We start from the raw sequence: 13,623 nt of genomic DNA, 5'->3' as shown, positions 1-13,623 counted from the left end.
TACCTCAGTTCCTCATGAGCCACCTTTCCAGCGCTCAGTGGTTACATGGGGCTAGTGGCTTTTGTACTGGATGGCACAGATACACAACCCTTCCATCGTCGCAGCAAGTCCTATTGGACAGCACAGGTCGTGGTCATGGTGTATTTTGGTGCTTCTGTATTCATTGTTTGTTTACAGTTCCTGCTGACATTTGCATAACTGTGGCTAAAGAGGGCGTCTCTTTCATGTGGCATGCACTGCTCTGTTCCTTGGACCCACCTGGCTTGGTGAAGAAATTTCTGGGCCTAGGGCTAATTGTTGCCACTCCCTGCCTTGCTGCCTCAGTAGGGAAGGACTGAACCCTTGAAGAATGCCAGATGTTCAATGGGAAAGCCTCCGAAAACTTAGTTTTTATGTAGTTCAACAATTTACAGGGTGTTTATTCGTATGATGGTACTTTTAAGCCTTTCTTCTTATTGTGCATTGTTAAAGAAGACACAATGTGAAGTTTGGAGTGGGGAGGATACCCTTTTAATTTTTATCAGTGGGGCCGGGCGCGGTGGCTCAAGCCTGTAATCCCAGCACTTTGGGAGGCCGAGACGGGCGAATCACGAGTTCAGGAGATCGAGACCATCCTGGCTAACACGGTGAAACCCCGTCTCTACTAAAATACAAAAAAAATTAGCCGGGCGAGGTGGCGGGCGCCTGTACTCCCAGCTACTCGGGAGGCTGAGGCAGGAGAATGGCGTGAACCCGGGAGGCGGGGCTTGCAGTGAGCTGAGATCCGGTCACTGCACTCCAGCCTGGGCAACAGAGCCAGACTCCGTCTCAAAAAAAAAAAAAAAAAAAAAAAAAAAAAAAAAAATTTTATCAGTGGAAGCTCCATTGTTTTTGCCCTCGCTGGGGTTACAGTAAGACTTTCCTTAACTTAGAGCCTTTTACCGCTATGACTTGACTTTGTAATCCTGACATTAATTCTTAGGGGTATTTTTGTGTATTTTCTCTTATTTGGTGGAAATTTTACATTTTTACAACCCCATTATCAGTTTGTTGATGGATATATTTAGAGTCCAAATAATCCTCCCACCTCAGCTTCCAGAGTAGTTAGGACTACAGGCGCATACCACCATGCCCGGCTCATTTTTATTTTTATTTTCATGGAGATGAGGTTCCACTATGTTGCCCAGGCTGATTGCAAACTTCTGGGCTCAAGTGATCCTCCTGCCTCGACCTCCCAGAGTGCTGAGATTACAGGCATGAGCCAGTGCACTGGCCTGATAATAGGATTCTTTACACTTTATTATCAGAGTGATCTTGAACCCTTCTGGAATTGCATAGTGTCAGCCCCTGCATGGTCATTCTTCTGGACATGTAGCTAAGAACTGGATGCCCAGAGGAACAAGCACTTGCTGGGATTGCCTGTAAATACTCAACAGATTTTTAAAGAGTGTTTGTTAATATAATTACCATAGGTTACTGTTTAGTAATTGCTGTGCTAAATTTATCTGTTGTGATATTATATAATATACACAGATTCGTTACATCTTATTGTTAAAAAATATTATTTTTGACTTTTGATAGCCTTTCTCAAAGCAAGCTGTAGAACACGTACAAAGTCATTTATCCAAGAAACAAGTGACATCAACTCTTTTTCAGGTAAGTTAAAATGATTCCAAAATAAATAGATAATATTTGCTTAACAGTTGGTCTTGGTGACATTCTTTCCGCATGTGCAATTACACTAGAGGACTTGCTTTGTACAGACTGTGTTCTAATCTGGAGCTTTGTCTGGGACAATTTGAGTTTGTTATCGCTTGTCTTCCCATTGCAAAGTGTCCTCTTACCAATGTGCTTCATAAAGCCTTTTCTGAAAAAGGCCACCAGAGCTTTGCAGTAACATTATGTTCTAGAAATCAGTCAAGATAAGATATCAGAGAAGAAAGCTTTTTTTCCCGTTTGACATTCTAGCACCTGTGATGAGCAAAGACTCGACAAGATTTATTTTGTAGTGCCAGGCTGTTGATACTTGCTGTGATTATCCTCTACGGGAAATACGATTTATTTTCAAGATTCAGGAGCAAATGTTTGAGTGATCTTTGAGTCATGGAAAATTGTATTTTACCTTGGTTGTTCGTATCTTGAACACAATACAGTCATATAGGTTTAAATGACAAGACTTGGAAAATCAAATTCCCCACTAAAAGGCCTATATATTTGGCATTCTTTAGATGAGGTGGTTTCACCTCCTCCCAAAAGCCTTTTCCATCCTGTGTTTTTTATAGAGGTGGCAGTGGTTTACAAGGACAGTCAGATTCTTCAGTGACTAAGTGCTTTTCATGTTTCTGTGAATTACAAGAAATAGGAAAGAATGTCATTGAGTAATATATTGGTTTTAATAAATGAAAATAATCAACTCATCTTTTTCCTGGACAAGTTGGTCATTTAAAGGGAGGTAAGTTGACTTTGGCATTTTATGATAGTGTTTATGCAAAATGAATTTGATTATTCGGCAGAGCAAATGCCGATTTGGCTCTTAGAGCCTTTAGATAGTAACAAACTGGGTGTTACCTTTCTGTGACAATAATTAGATGGACTTTCATAAAATGTAATACCTGTCTGGATAGTAGTGGGTTATAAGCTTGGGTTATGGAATTCATTGACCTGACCTGGCTTTGAGTCCCAGGACCGCAGCTGGAGGACCTTGGGTAAGCTTCTCCACCTTCCTAACTTCAGTTTTCTCATCTGCAAAGTGGAGACGACACTGCGCGCTCCCTCAAAGGGAGGTCTTGAGGATTCAGTGAGAAGGGCACACACGGGTTGCGTTGTACGAGGCCCGCCCATCACTGTGCTCCACAAATGTTAGCTATTATCACACATCTTACAGTCAGAAAGTACAATGTCAATATCTGCTTCCTGTTGCCTCCATGGTACTTGAGTGTCAGAATTTCAGTTTTCATCAGACTTTGCCATGGTACGTAGACAGCCTCATGGTCAATTACATTTAACATTGCTAAACTATACCTCATAATACATGGGTGTTACAAATCTGATTTTAGCTTCTACTATAACATAAATAACATTGAAAAAACATTGTTCCAGTGGAGATACAAAGACCACTAGGATTCTTTTCATACCTTCAAAAAACACTCAATTTAGAAGCAATTTCTTTCATATATCTTTTAAAAAACACTTTACTGAGTTGTTTTGTTTGTTAAAAACATAGTCAAAATAATTTTCTGGCTAAATGGATATAGAATGGGTATTATTCTTATTTCAGAGGTGAAGAGAATATTATAATGTTTATTAAAAGAGTGTCTTAATACAATTCTATGTATTCTGTACCATCAGAGCATAATGACTAAGTATAAGTAAAAAGTATGTGTCTGAATGTCCTGTTTACAGAGGTACATTAACCAATAAAGTCAGTTGAAGTTCATAGTAAAACAAAACTTTTTAAAGTAAATACAAATGCTTTTTATTACATTCTTTTTGTTGTAAGATTGCCTTTAGAAGTAAGTAAGTGGGTAGGTCCATTGGTGGCGGGCTTGGGAGGGGCCCTGGCTTGTGCTTGGGTGCTTCTAAAATGCACTGGGCCCTGAGCTCGGCTCTCAGCATTCTTAATCTTACCGAATTCTCACAACAGCCTTGCAACTTAGATAAGACTGTTCTCTTTTACAGATTAAGGGAACTGAGGATCAGAGAGGGAAAGTAGTCTGATCCTGATGTCACTGTTGAACTCTGGCTTTCATACGCCTTAGCAGGCCTGCTGCAGTTCCTTCTGTTGAAAAGGGGCAGCGTGGTAGATTCTGTGTAGTCTTAGAAATTCCCAGTGACACTCATCTTTCACTTTATTAGCAGAATGTAGGGATGTTTGATAAAATGTGAAAGAAAAATATTAATTGACATAATAACTTTTATAAATAGAAAAATCTGTGATCTATAAATGTAGCCTTTTGTTAGATCTTTGAACATTTGAACCTATTTCGTCTCTTGACTCTTTTGAACCTCTTGAGACTTGTTGAGGACTTGGCTAAGATAGATGTGTGTTTCCTGGAATCATAGGATTTCAGAGCTGGAAGGAACTTCAGAGAGAGATAATTTAGCTTCCTCTTTCACCACGAAGGGGACAAAGTCCATATGGTTTTTGCAACTAGCTGTGGTGCCTTCCCCAGGACAGGGATAGTTCTGCAAGTTGGCGTAGACTGGCTCACCCCCCACCACTACCCCCTACCCCATGTTGCCCGCCAGGCTAGCGTCCTTTCTGCTTGCAGGAAGCAAGGCTCCCAGAAGGACTGCAGCTGCCTCCCAGCCCATGTTTGGTTCCTGTGGCTTCTGCAGACTTCCTATTCTCGTCGCTTGGTTTGTACTGTTCCATGATGTAGTTTTTCTTTTCTTTTCTTTTTTTTTTTTTTTTGTAAACTTTCAGAATGATCTATGAAGACATAAAAAAAGCTTAAATTTGGATCATTCAATGAACCGAGGGTGCCAAAATGTTTCCTGAAACTATCTAATTGACTCTGGGCTGAACTGTGAAATATTGGCACTTTATATTTTTATAGTTCTTGATTTTAAAAGTTCATCACATGGGAAAGGAAAGCTGATGCTGTTTCTTCAGTAACGGGTAAAGTGGCCTGAAGTTGAAGTAGATGGTAGTTGTCCTCCAGGAGGGCAAGAGCGCTGTGTATGTGAACCAGGAACCCTCGCCTTAACCCCAGTTTAGCCATGGACCTTCTCAGAGACCTTGGGAGTGCACTGCCTGCAGTCCGGTAGCCTTACCTGCAAGATGAGGAGTGGGATTGGATCAACTCTCCCCTGTGGGTATCTCTATGACTCTTAAGAGATAGAAAATCAATAAATAAAATAGCTAATTAAAAAAAAATTTCATTTCATGGACCTATTAGCTTTGAGTTTTTAAAACTCAGTGCAGATTACAGATGCTTGTATTAGCCTACAAGTTGTGCCACATAACTTGTGGGGCCCAGTGCAACATGAAAATGCAGGGCTCCTCATACAAAAATGATGAAGAATTTCAGAAATGGCAACAACAGAGCTTTAAACCCAGCACCAGACTTTTCCGAGTCACACCTCTGTGAAGCAAGCCCTGCTCAGGGAGTAAGTGTCTGTAACTTGCCAGGAGTCATATTAGGTAGTAGGAATATAGTGGCAAACAGGGCAGACCTGTCTGTGTTGTCTTCATGGAATCAAGTGGTATAGATAAATATTGACGAATCCATTAGTGAATATTAGACAAGCACAGAGAAGGGCAGGTACCAGACATGATGCTATGGGGAGTGCATAATTGGGAACTTCGCTTAACCTGAGTCTCACTGGTTTGTGTTTTTTTGATACGTTCCGATTCATTCAGTGTGGAATTTCTTTTCCATCTCTTCCAGCCATACATAGAAGAAATTTGTGAAAGTCTTCGAGGTGACATTTTTCAAAAATTTATGGAAAGGTATGAAACTTTATGCATGTATACACACAATTTTTTATTGTGTATGTGTACCTCATCTTATGCTGTAAATGCTGACCTTAGAATGTGTGTTAATCATTCAGCAAGTATTCATTGACCACATACAATGTGCCAGGCTTTGTGTTCAGCTGTTTCCTCAGTACTTTACATTATAACTTTAGGGTTTGTCTATCTTAACATCTCTTTGACCTTCAATTTCTTAGCTTCAATATAGTCTAAAATACACACTGAGGAACCTCAATTTTAGAAAGTGTCTTATTGGGAGACCTTTGCTAATAATGCAAACTTGACTATAATTTATTGGATTCATTTGCTTGGATTTTGGAAACATGTCTCCCAAAGTAGGACAAGCCTGAACTTGTTGAAAAGTGGCAGCGTGGTAGATTCTGTGTAGGAGATTTATGTGGGATTAGAATTTAAGGACATAGGTCAATGTCTGTTTATAATCGTGTACATCATTAAATACCTAATAAATATGTCCCTTGGTTACTCAAACTATAGAACATGTTTATCATGTAATATTCTGAAACTTTTTAGTGACACCTATAAAAATGTCCAGTTCATACGCTTTTCAGGCACCTACTGGTCAATTCTTCAGTTTTTGAGTGTGTCTCTGTGACAATGCACCACTGAAATTGGACCTTCTAAAACAGAATCTGCATTGCCACTGACTTTACGTTATGAGCTTGGCTAATTTCTAGACAATATACATGATGATGATATCTCATGCTAGAGCTTTCTGCAGCTGCTCAGTAATTGCCCTTTAAGAACAATCGCTACTTTACTGTAGTTTTCTTCTCCACAAATTCACAGAACTAAAGCAATTAAAAAGAAAGTTGTGTCGCAATTCTATTGGAGTTCAAGAGATAATTTTATCCTGGAGTAGAGTCAGTATGTTGGGAAACTAATATTCATACAAATGACCGCTGTCTTCTGAGTAGTAGCAGGAGCTTTGCCAAAAAGCGCCCGCATCAAATGGAAAGGGTGGGCTGCTGGCTCAGGGCCGAGTTGCAGCCAACTCCTGAGCCATCTCCGTGGCTGTTGGTCCTAAAATCTGACCTTTCCCAACTCTTGGGTAAACCTAACTTTTGTGTGATCCTTAGGGGAGAAAGGAGAGAGAGGAAGGTAATTAAAAGTGGGGATGAGGTTCTCCCATGGATATTTTATAACTTTGCCATGCATCCTTTCGCTTGAAACCAGGCTCACAGATAATAGTGATTTTCACTCCTTGAGCCAGTCATTTCGTATGCTTGCAATAAATGCAAGTGACGCTGTTTGCATTTTAGGCAAGCAGGCACACGGGATTTTCTGCAGCCATTACAATTTTCTATGAATAAATTATTTTTAAAGTTGATGTGTTAATTTCTATCAAATTAGAAAAAAAACTCATGTCAGGTGATACATTTGGAGCTTTGATTTTGAAAAGCACGGGGACTCCATCAATATGGTCATGTAGCCTTTGACCTCATTGGGACTGGGCACATGCAGGGCGCCATGGAAAAGGCGATTTTTTTCCATGACCACCCAGAGTCTCATGGTAAAGAGGCAGCCATCAGCAATGCAGGGCCGTGTGCAATGTCTTCCCACCTTCCCTGAGGTCCAAGCAGGGCTATGGGGCTGAGTTACAGGTGAGGCAGAACTGGAGAGGGCAGTGGAGGCTTTCTGTCTTCTAGCTGAGAGCTTTGTGCCTCATTCAGGCAGTGAACTTCAGTAGCTCAGCAGGACAACGACTGAGTCAGGAATCAGAGTTAAAAACACTTCTTCTACTCCACCCTTACTGCATCCCAGGCGTTTCCATGTCTTTAACCTCTGATCTTCTCTCCAAGATCCTTTTAAGTCATCTGCAAGGGTTCTAGCTACCTGAAGCCCTGTAATTGTCTGGGCTCTTTCGTTTGCCACAGTTCCCCTCCTGTCAAAGTGTCCCACTCAGTAACCAGGCATTGGTTGGGAATAGCACTCAGATAACCCCCGTGGAGACAGAACTGAGCCTAGATACTCAGGGCCATCTGTACTTCCTAAAGAGGAACTTGTTACAGCAAATCCATTCTTAGTGGGCAAAATATGTGGGCACTTCTCTCTTCCTTGTTTGTTAACCCTCCTCAGCTAGTTGTAAAATGTGTCAGATTTCCATCCCTGTCACCAGCTCTGGACTCCAGAATCTGTGAGAAAACAGGTATGAGCTAGCCCAACAAACCAAGTGAATTTCAAAGACCTGTCATAGATTTATAAATGCAGAGTGCACCACCCAAATGTGCTTTTGCCTTTTGCATGCACCATGCTTTTAAAAAATAGGTTGAAGTAACTCTTAGAAACTCTCAAAACATAATTTTAATTCACCAACTTCATCAGACATGTTAGGAGGATCAGTGAAACACTCTTTGTGAGTCATTTTAGATTAATTGAAAAAAAGATGCTATTGTAATTGCAACTGTTCCTCTGCTTTTGATTTTTAATTTGATTATTAGCCTCAGAAATATTTGTTACAGATCCTTATTTTTTTTTTTTTTTTTTTTTTGAGACGGAGTCTTGCTCTGCCGCCCAGGCTGGAGTGCAGTGGCCGGATCTCAGCTCACTGCAAGCTCCACCTCCTGGGTTCCCGCCATTCTCCTGCCTCAGCCTCCCGAGTAGCTGGGACTACAGGCGCCGCCATCTCGCCCGGCTAGTTTTTTGTATTTTTTTAGTAGAGACGGGGTTTCACCGTGTTAGCCAAGATGGTCTCGATCTCCTGACCTCGTGATCCGCCCGTCTCGGCCTCCCAAAGTGCTGGGATTACAGGCTTGAGCCACCACGCCCGGCCTCCTTATTTTTTAAAAGGTCTACTGGTTGGGTGTGGTGGCTCACCCCTGTATTCCCAGCACTTTGGGAGGCTGAGGCAGCAAGGATTGCTTCAGGCTAGGACTTCGAGACCAGCCTGTACAACATAGCAACACCCAATGTCTTCAAAAATAAAAATTAAAAACTAATAGCTGAGTGTGGTGGTGTGTACCTGTAGTCCTAGCTACTTGGGAGGCTGAGGCGGGAGGATCACTTGAACCTAGGAATTGAGGGTTGTAGTGAGCTAGGATTGCACCACTGCACTCCAGCCTGGGACACAGAGTGAAACCCTGTCTTCAAAAGAAAAAAAAAAAAATTGTAAAGCTCATTAAATGAAGCCCCTAGGGAACTGTGATATTTGGATGTCTTTAAGGCATTCCAGTATGATGCTGATATTACCTGTAACTGCCTTCCTCCCTTCCTCCCTCTCTCCCTGAATCCTGTGTCTGTGTAATGAATCATGCCAGGGGCAAAATGAGATTGAACCATCACCACAATGTTCTCTACTTTTAAGAAGTATTCAATCGCCAGGCGCGGTGGCTCACGCCTGTAATCCCAGCACTTTGGGAGACCGAGGTGGGTGGATCACGAGGTCAGGAGATTGAGACCATCCTGGCTAACATGGTGAAACCCTGTATCTACTAAAAATACAAAAAAAAAAAAAAAAAAAAAAAAAGCCGGGTGTGGTGGCAGGTACCTGTAGTCCCAGCTACTCGGGAGGCTGAGGCAGGAGAATGGCGTGAACCTGGGAGATGGAGGTTGCAGTGAGCTGAGTTCGCACTACTGCACTCCAGCCTGGGTGACTTTTTTCTTTGAGACTCTGTCTCAAAAAACAAAAACAAAAACCAAAAAAAAAAAAAAAAAAAGTGTTCAATCAAGAATGCATTTATTTTGAAAATAGTTTAAAAAACAAACACCTGGCCGGGAGGGTGGCTCATGCCTGTGATCTCAGCACTTTGGGAGGCCAAGGCGGGTGGATCAAGACCATCTTGGCTAACATGGTGAAACCCTGTCTCTACTAAAAATACAAACAATACAAAAAAAAAAAAAATTAGCTGGGTGTGGTGGCAGGCGCCTGTAGTCCCAGCTACTCGGGAGGCTGAGGCAGGAGAATGGTGTGAACCTGGGAGGCAGAGCTTGCAGTGAGCGGACTTTGTGCCACTGCAATCCAGTCTGGGGACATAGCAAGACTCCGTCTCAAAAAAACAAAAAACAAAAAACAGAAACAAAAAAAACCCACCTTACAGATATGTTGCTCATTAATAAAAAATGTGATCAAAATGTCTTTTTAAATAGATACAGGATATATCTTTTTCCTCATGGATAAAGAAAACACTCATCAAGCAGTTGAGTGAATTGTGGGAGCATGTCATTGTGGCGAACTTACTGCCTCTTGGGATTCTAGACTGAGAGTTTCTCTTCTATGCTACCTGTGTCTTTGAGAGGCAGTACTAAATCTTGATTAAGACGATACATTAGATTCTTTTGGTCTGGGTTCAAATTCCACTGTCCCACTCTGTCACTGTGTGACCCTGGCCAAGCCTCTGAACATTTTGATGCCTTGGTCTCAGCTGTAAAATGGGGATCATAATAGTACCTGGCTGTAGAGTCGGTAGGAGGAATACATGAGCAGGCCTGGCACGTGGCTACTCTTAGAATTATTGTAAACATTAATTTTTTGTCTTAAAGCTGTGCTCTAAAAGCCATGGCTGTCCAATATGGTAGCCAGTAGCCAAATACAGCTATTGAACACTTCAAATGTGACAAGTCTAAATTAAAATGTGCTTTTAAGTACAGAATACAGATCAGATTTCAAAGACTTAATATAGTAACAAGAATGTAGAATATCTCATTAATTCATATTGATTTCATGTTGAAATAATTTTTAAATATATTGGGTTACATAAAGTATATTATTAAAATTTACATTATATGTGTGGTTCATATTATCTCCCTATTGGTCTGTGCTTATTCAGATAAAAGTGTTACCATAGCCTATGACAATTAAGAAGAAACATGAACTCTTTCATCTGAATCATGAAATAAAGCCGTGAATACTGGTAAATGCTCTGTGAAAAAGGGTTTAAGAAAACGTACTTTATTTGACAAGCTACCCAAGAATGCCGTTCTAGTCTGTCTTACAGTGTTGTTTTGTAAATCCAGTTAATTTAATATTTAACTTTTTACTAATTATTTTATTCTCTTTTAGTGACAAGTTCACTAGATTTTGTCAGTGGAAAAACGTTGAATTAAATATCCATGTGAGTATCACTCTTTTCTTTTTTCTTTTTCTGAAATAAAAACTTCCTCTGGCTTAACCTCATGAGAAAATACTTGATTCTGGAACGTACTCCCAGAGGGTCCACTGCCCACACAGATGTCTCTCTTCAGCTTTAAGTACTAAGCACTCACCCTCCCATGCTTCCTTATAAACAATTGGAGCTTTAATTCGTTTTCATATTCAGATGAGAATGTGCTTATTTATGTAAGAAAGGATATTTTAAGCGGCAATTGACTCTTTAACAAAAATAGTAGTAAAAACACAAATCTTTTACTTAATGTAAGTCCTTCATGTCCTTGCCTTCTGCCGTTCTGGTAGAGTTCCTTTTCTTTTTCTTATTATTAGATGTAGTAATACAAATTGAGTGTCATAATAAAAATAATGACGTCTTTTATCAGACCGAGGCTTCATCTTCTTTTTTATCATTTTGAGAGTGATAAAAGCAATCTTCCAATCCAGGCCACGTTCTAACACGTCATCTCCTTAGTGTTGCATCTACTTTAAGTTTTCAATTTCAATAATTCTTATTGCATCATCCTTATTGCAGTTTGAAAATGCCCACATTTCTTTGCACAGTCTTTCTTACCTTCTGTTTTACAATCTCCCTTCTCATAGGCTTGCAATTGGGCAAAACAATCAACTGGAATTTTTTTTTTTTTTTTTTTTTTTTTTAGATTTTTACTTGAATAATATTGTTGGAAGAGCAGTTTTTTTTAAAAAAAAATTTTTAAAAATATTTGCTCTTTTTAATCTTCACTAAAAGGCCAAGAAATGATCTTTTTTTTTTTTTTTTTAATATCTAACCTCCTTTCCCCATGATATTTCCTGGAAGGATTTAGAAGCAAGAGGCAATAACACATACCCTAAAAACCCCTTATCTCTGCTCTGGTTCTTTCATATGCTTCTGCCTCGGGAGACCCTGTGACCCTGTGTCCTTGTGGACTCTGAGAATCAAACGTGAATTCTGTGGCCCAAATGCAGGTTTCTATACGATGTTTAAGGTTGTTTGGGGGAACCCTTAAAGAATCCCACCTTTAATTTTCCAGGATATGTAAAGTAATAGGTACTTGCTATTGTCTTATGACCTCTTATGTGAAATGTCAGATTCACTATCTGTCTTTGTGCCATTTCACATTATTAAATCTAATGATGAAGTGGGGCATTACTGAGATATTATTGACTGAAGGAAAGTGCTTATGAATACAGCCTCTGTATATACTTTACTCACATTTAGCCTTGTTTCACGCTCACATGGCCAGCATGAGTTCTCTCTATTCACTAATGTTATCAATAACAACTTCACATGGCCTGCATCTGTTGGGTTTCCTGATCATATGGCCTCGTATCATAAACACATAGATGCCCCTGACATGGACTCTCATTTTTCAACTCTGATAGTTCTTGGAAGCACTGGATTGTTCCCAGACATTAGGCTTTGGAGTAGCTAAGGCTACTTTTCATTTTGATTAGACATTTCACATTCACTTGTCTTCAAGATATACATATTGTAATCTGGGATTCGTGAGAATGGAGAAACAGTTCGGCTTGGTTCCACTCCATCATCTTCCCTCGTGCCTCCATTTGGTGCCTCGTTTATCCTGGAGGTGGAGCTGAGGGAGTCTGTGGAAAATCTTGCTCCTGGGGCATCTCATCCTTCAGCTTAAAGACTCAGTCATGAAAAGGGTAGATCCCTAAGTCAGATTGCTATTTTAATTACTGTCTATGTTTTGCATGAAAAAATATTTAAAACACCATAGCTTTATGTAATCTTATGTTTTCATTTTGTGTTTGGATTTCCCAGTTGACCATGAATGAGTTCAGTGTGCATAGGATTATTGGACGAGGAGGATTCGGGGAAGTTTATGGGTGCAGGAAAGCAGACACTGGAAAAATGTAAGCTTTCAGTGTTCGTATGTTTTACTGGCACTATTAAGATTTTAATATTTGCATGAAAAGAAAATTCCTGTAGAGAAACATGGAAGCCTATGACATTGCTTTTGAAGTACTTTACCTCCAAAAGAAATTAAGCTGTAGGCCGGGCACAGTGGCTCACGCCTGTAATCCCAGCACTTTGGGAGGCCGAGGCGGGTAGATCACGAGGTCAGGAGATCGAGACCATCCTGGCTAGCATAGTGAAACCCCATCTCTACTAAAAATACAAAATATTAGCCGGTGTGGTGGCGGGCGAGCTACTTGGGAGGCTGAGGTGGGAGAATGGCATGGACCCAGGAGGCGGAGCTTGCAGTGAACCAAGATCACGCCACTGCACTCCAGCCTGGGCAACAGAGTGAGATCTGTCTCAAAAAAACAAAACAAAACAAAACAAAACAAAAATTGACCATTGCTGAATTCACAATTCCTAGCTGCTAAATATATACATATGCCCCCATTATCAGTCATAATAAAATTTATTTATATTCATCTGCCTTATCATTTATTTCACTGGGATTTGTATCCATTTAATGATACAAATATCTTAAGTATTGCTTGATTTCATTTTCACAATACATGCAAAATAAAAATACTTCTTGCATGGCGCTTGGGTGCTACTCTGCTTCTTTCAAACATGGCCTAAATATTCAGAAACTTGCCCCAGTATGATGTATATTGTTTAAATTAGTCTAGATATATTTGCAGCATAGATTTTTCAATAAATTTATGTTTCTAGGTATGCAATGAAATGCTTAGATAAGAAGAGGATCAAAATGAAGCAAGGAGAAACATTAGCCTTAAATGAAAGAATCATGTTGTCTCTTGTCAGCACAGGAGTAAGTATTCCATTTCCAGCATTTCTTTTAAAAATGTTTTGTTTGTTTTATAGCAGGATGATTTATTATTTTTTCTTCTAGCTGATTATAAGGCCAGTGAGTTCTTGGGTGGGTTAGAATCTGATAGTATCTCTTTATTTGATTTTGCAAGTTAGAAGAACACTAGCCAACTCCATTATGCACACGCATGGCTTCTCCCTTTAGTGTCTATTTATTTGGCCTTGACTTCCTTCTTTGCAGAATATGGTAGTGGAGATGGCAGAAAATAATGATAACCAGAAAAATCACTGGAATATAGTCAAGCCTTG

General features: G+C 40.1%; 1 protein-coding gene across 3 annotated transcripts in view; it reads left to right on the top strand.

Moving 5' to 3' along the window:
• The window catches only part of GRK3 (G protein-coupled receptor kinase 3), a 160,753-nt gene that overhangs the window by 100,667 nt on the left and 46,463 nt on the right, over positions 1 to 13,623 (top strand). For all 3 annotated transcript variants that reach the window (XM_028827932.2, XM_001104308.5, XM_028827930.2), the window contains 5 exons: positions 1,561 to 1,635; positions 5,373 to 5,434; positions 10,476 to 10,527; positions 12,349 to 12,440; positions 13,216 to 13,315. In XM_028827932.2, coding sequence (XP_028683765.1) covers positions 1,561 to 1,635; positions 5,373 to 5,434; positions 10,476 to 10,527; positions 12,349 to 12,440; positions 13,216 to 13,315 — 381 coding nt within the window. The remainder of the gene's footprint in view (positions 1 to 1,560; positions 1,636 to 5,372; positions 5,435 to 10,475; positions 10,528 to 12,348; positions 12,441 to 13,215; positions 13,316 to 13,623) is intronic.

This window comes from Macaca mulatta, chromosome 10 (assembly GCF_049350105.2).
Source record: "Macaca mulatta isolate MMU2019108-1 chromosome 10, T2T-MMU8v2.0, whole genome shotgun sequence".
NCBI classification, from domain to species: Eukaryota; Metazoa; Chordata; class Mammalia; order Primates; family Cercopithecidae; genus Macaca; species Macaca mulatta.
Note: the sequence above shows the minus strand (reverse complement) of the source record. Positions and strands in the feature narration are given on the sequence as shown.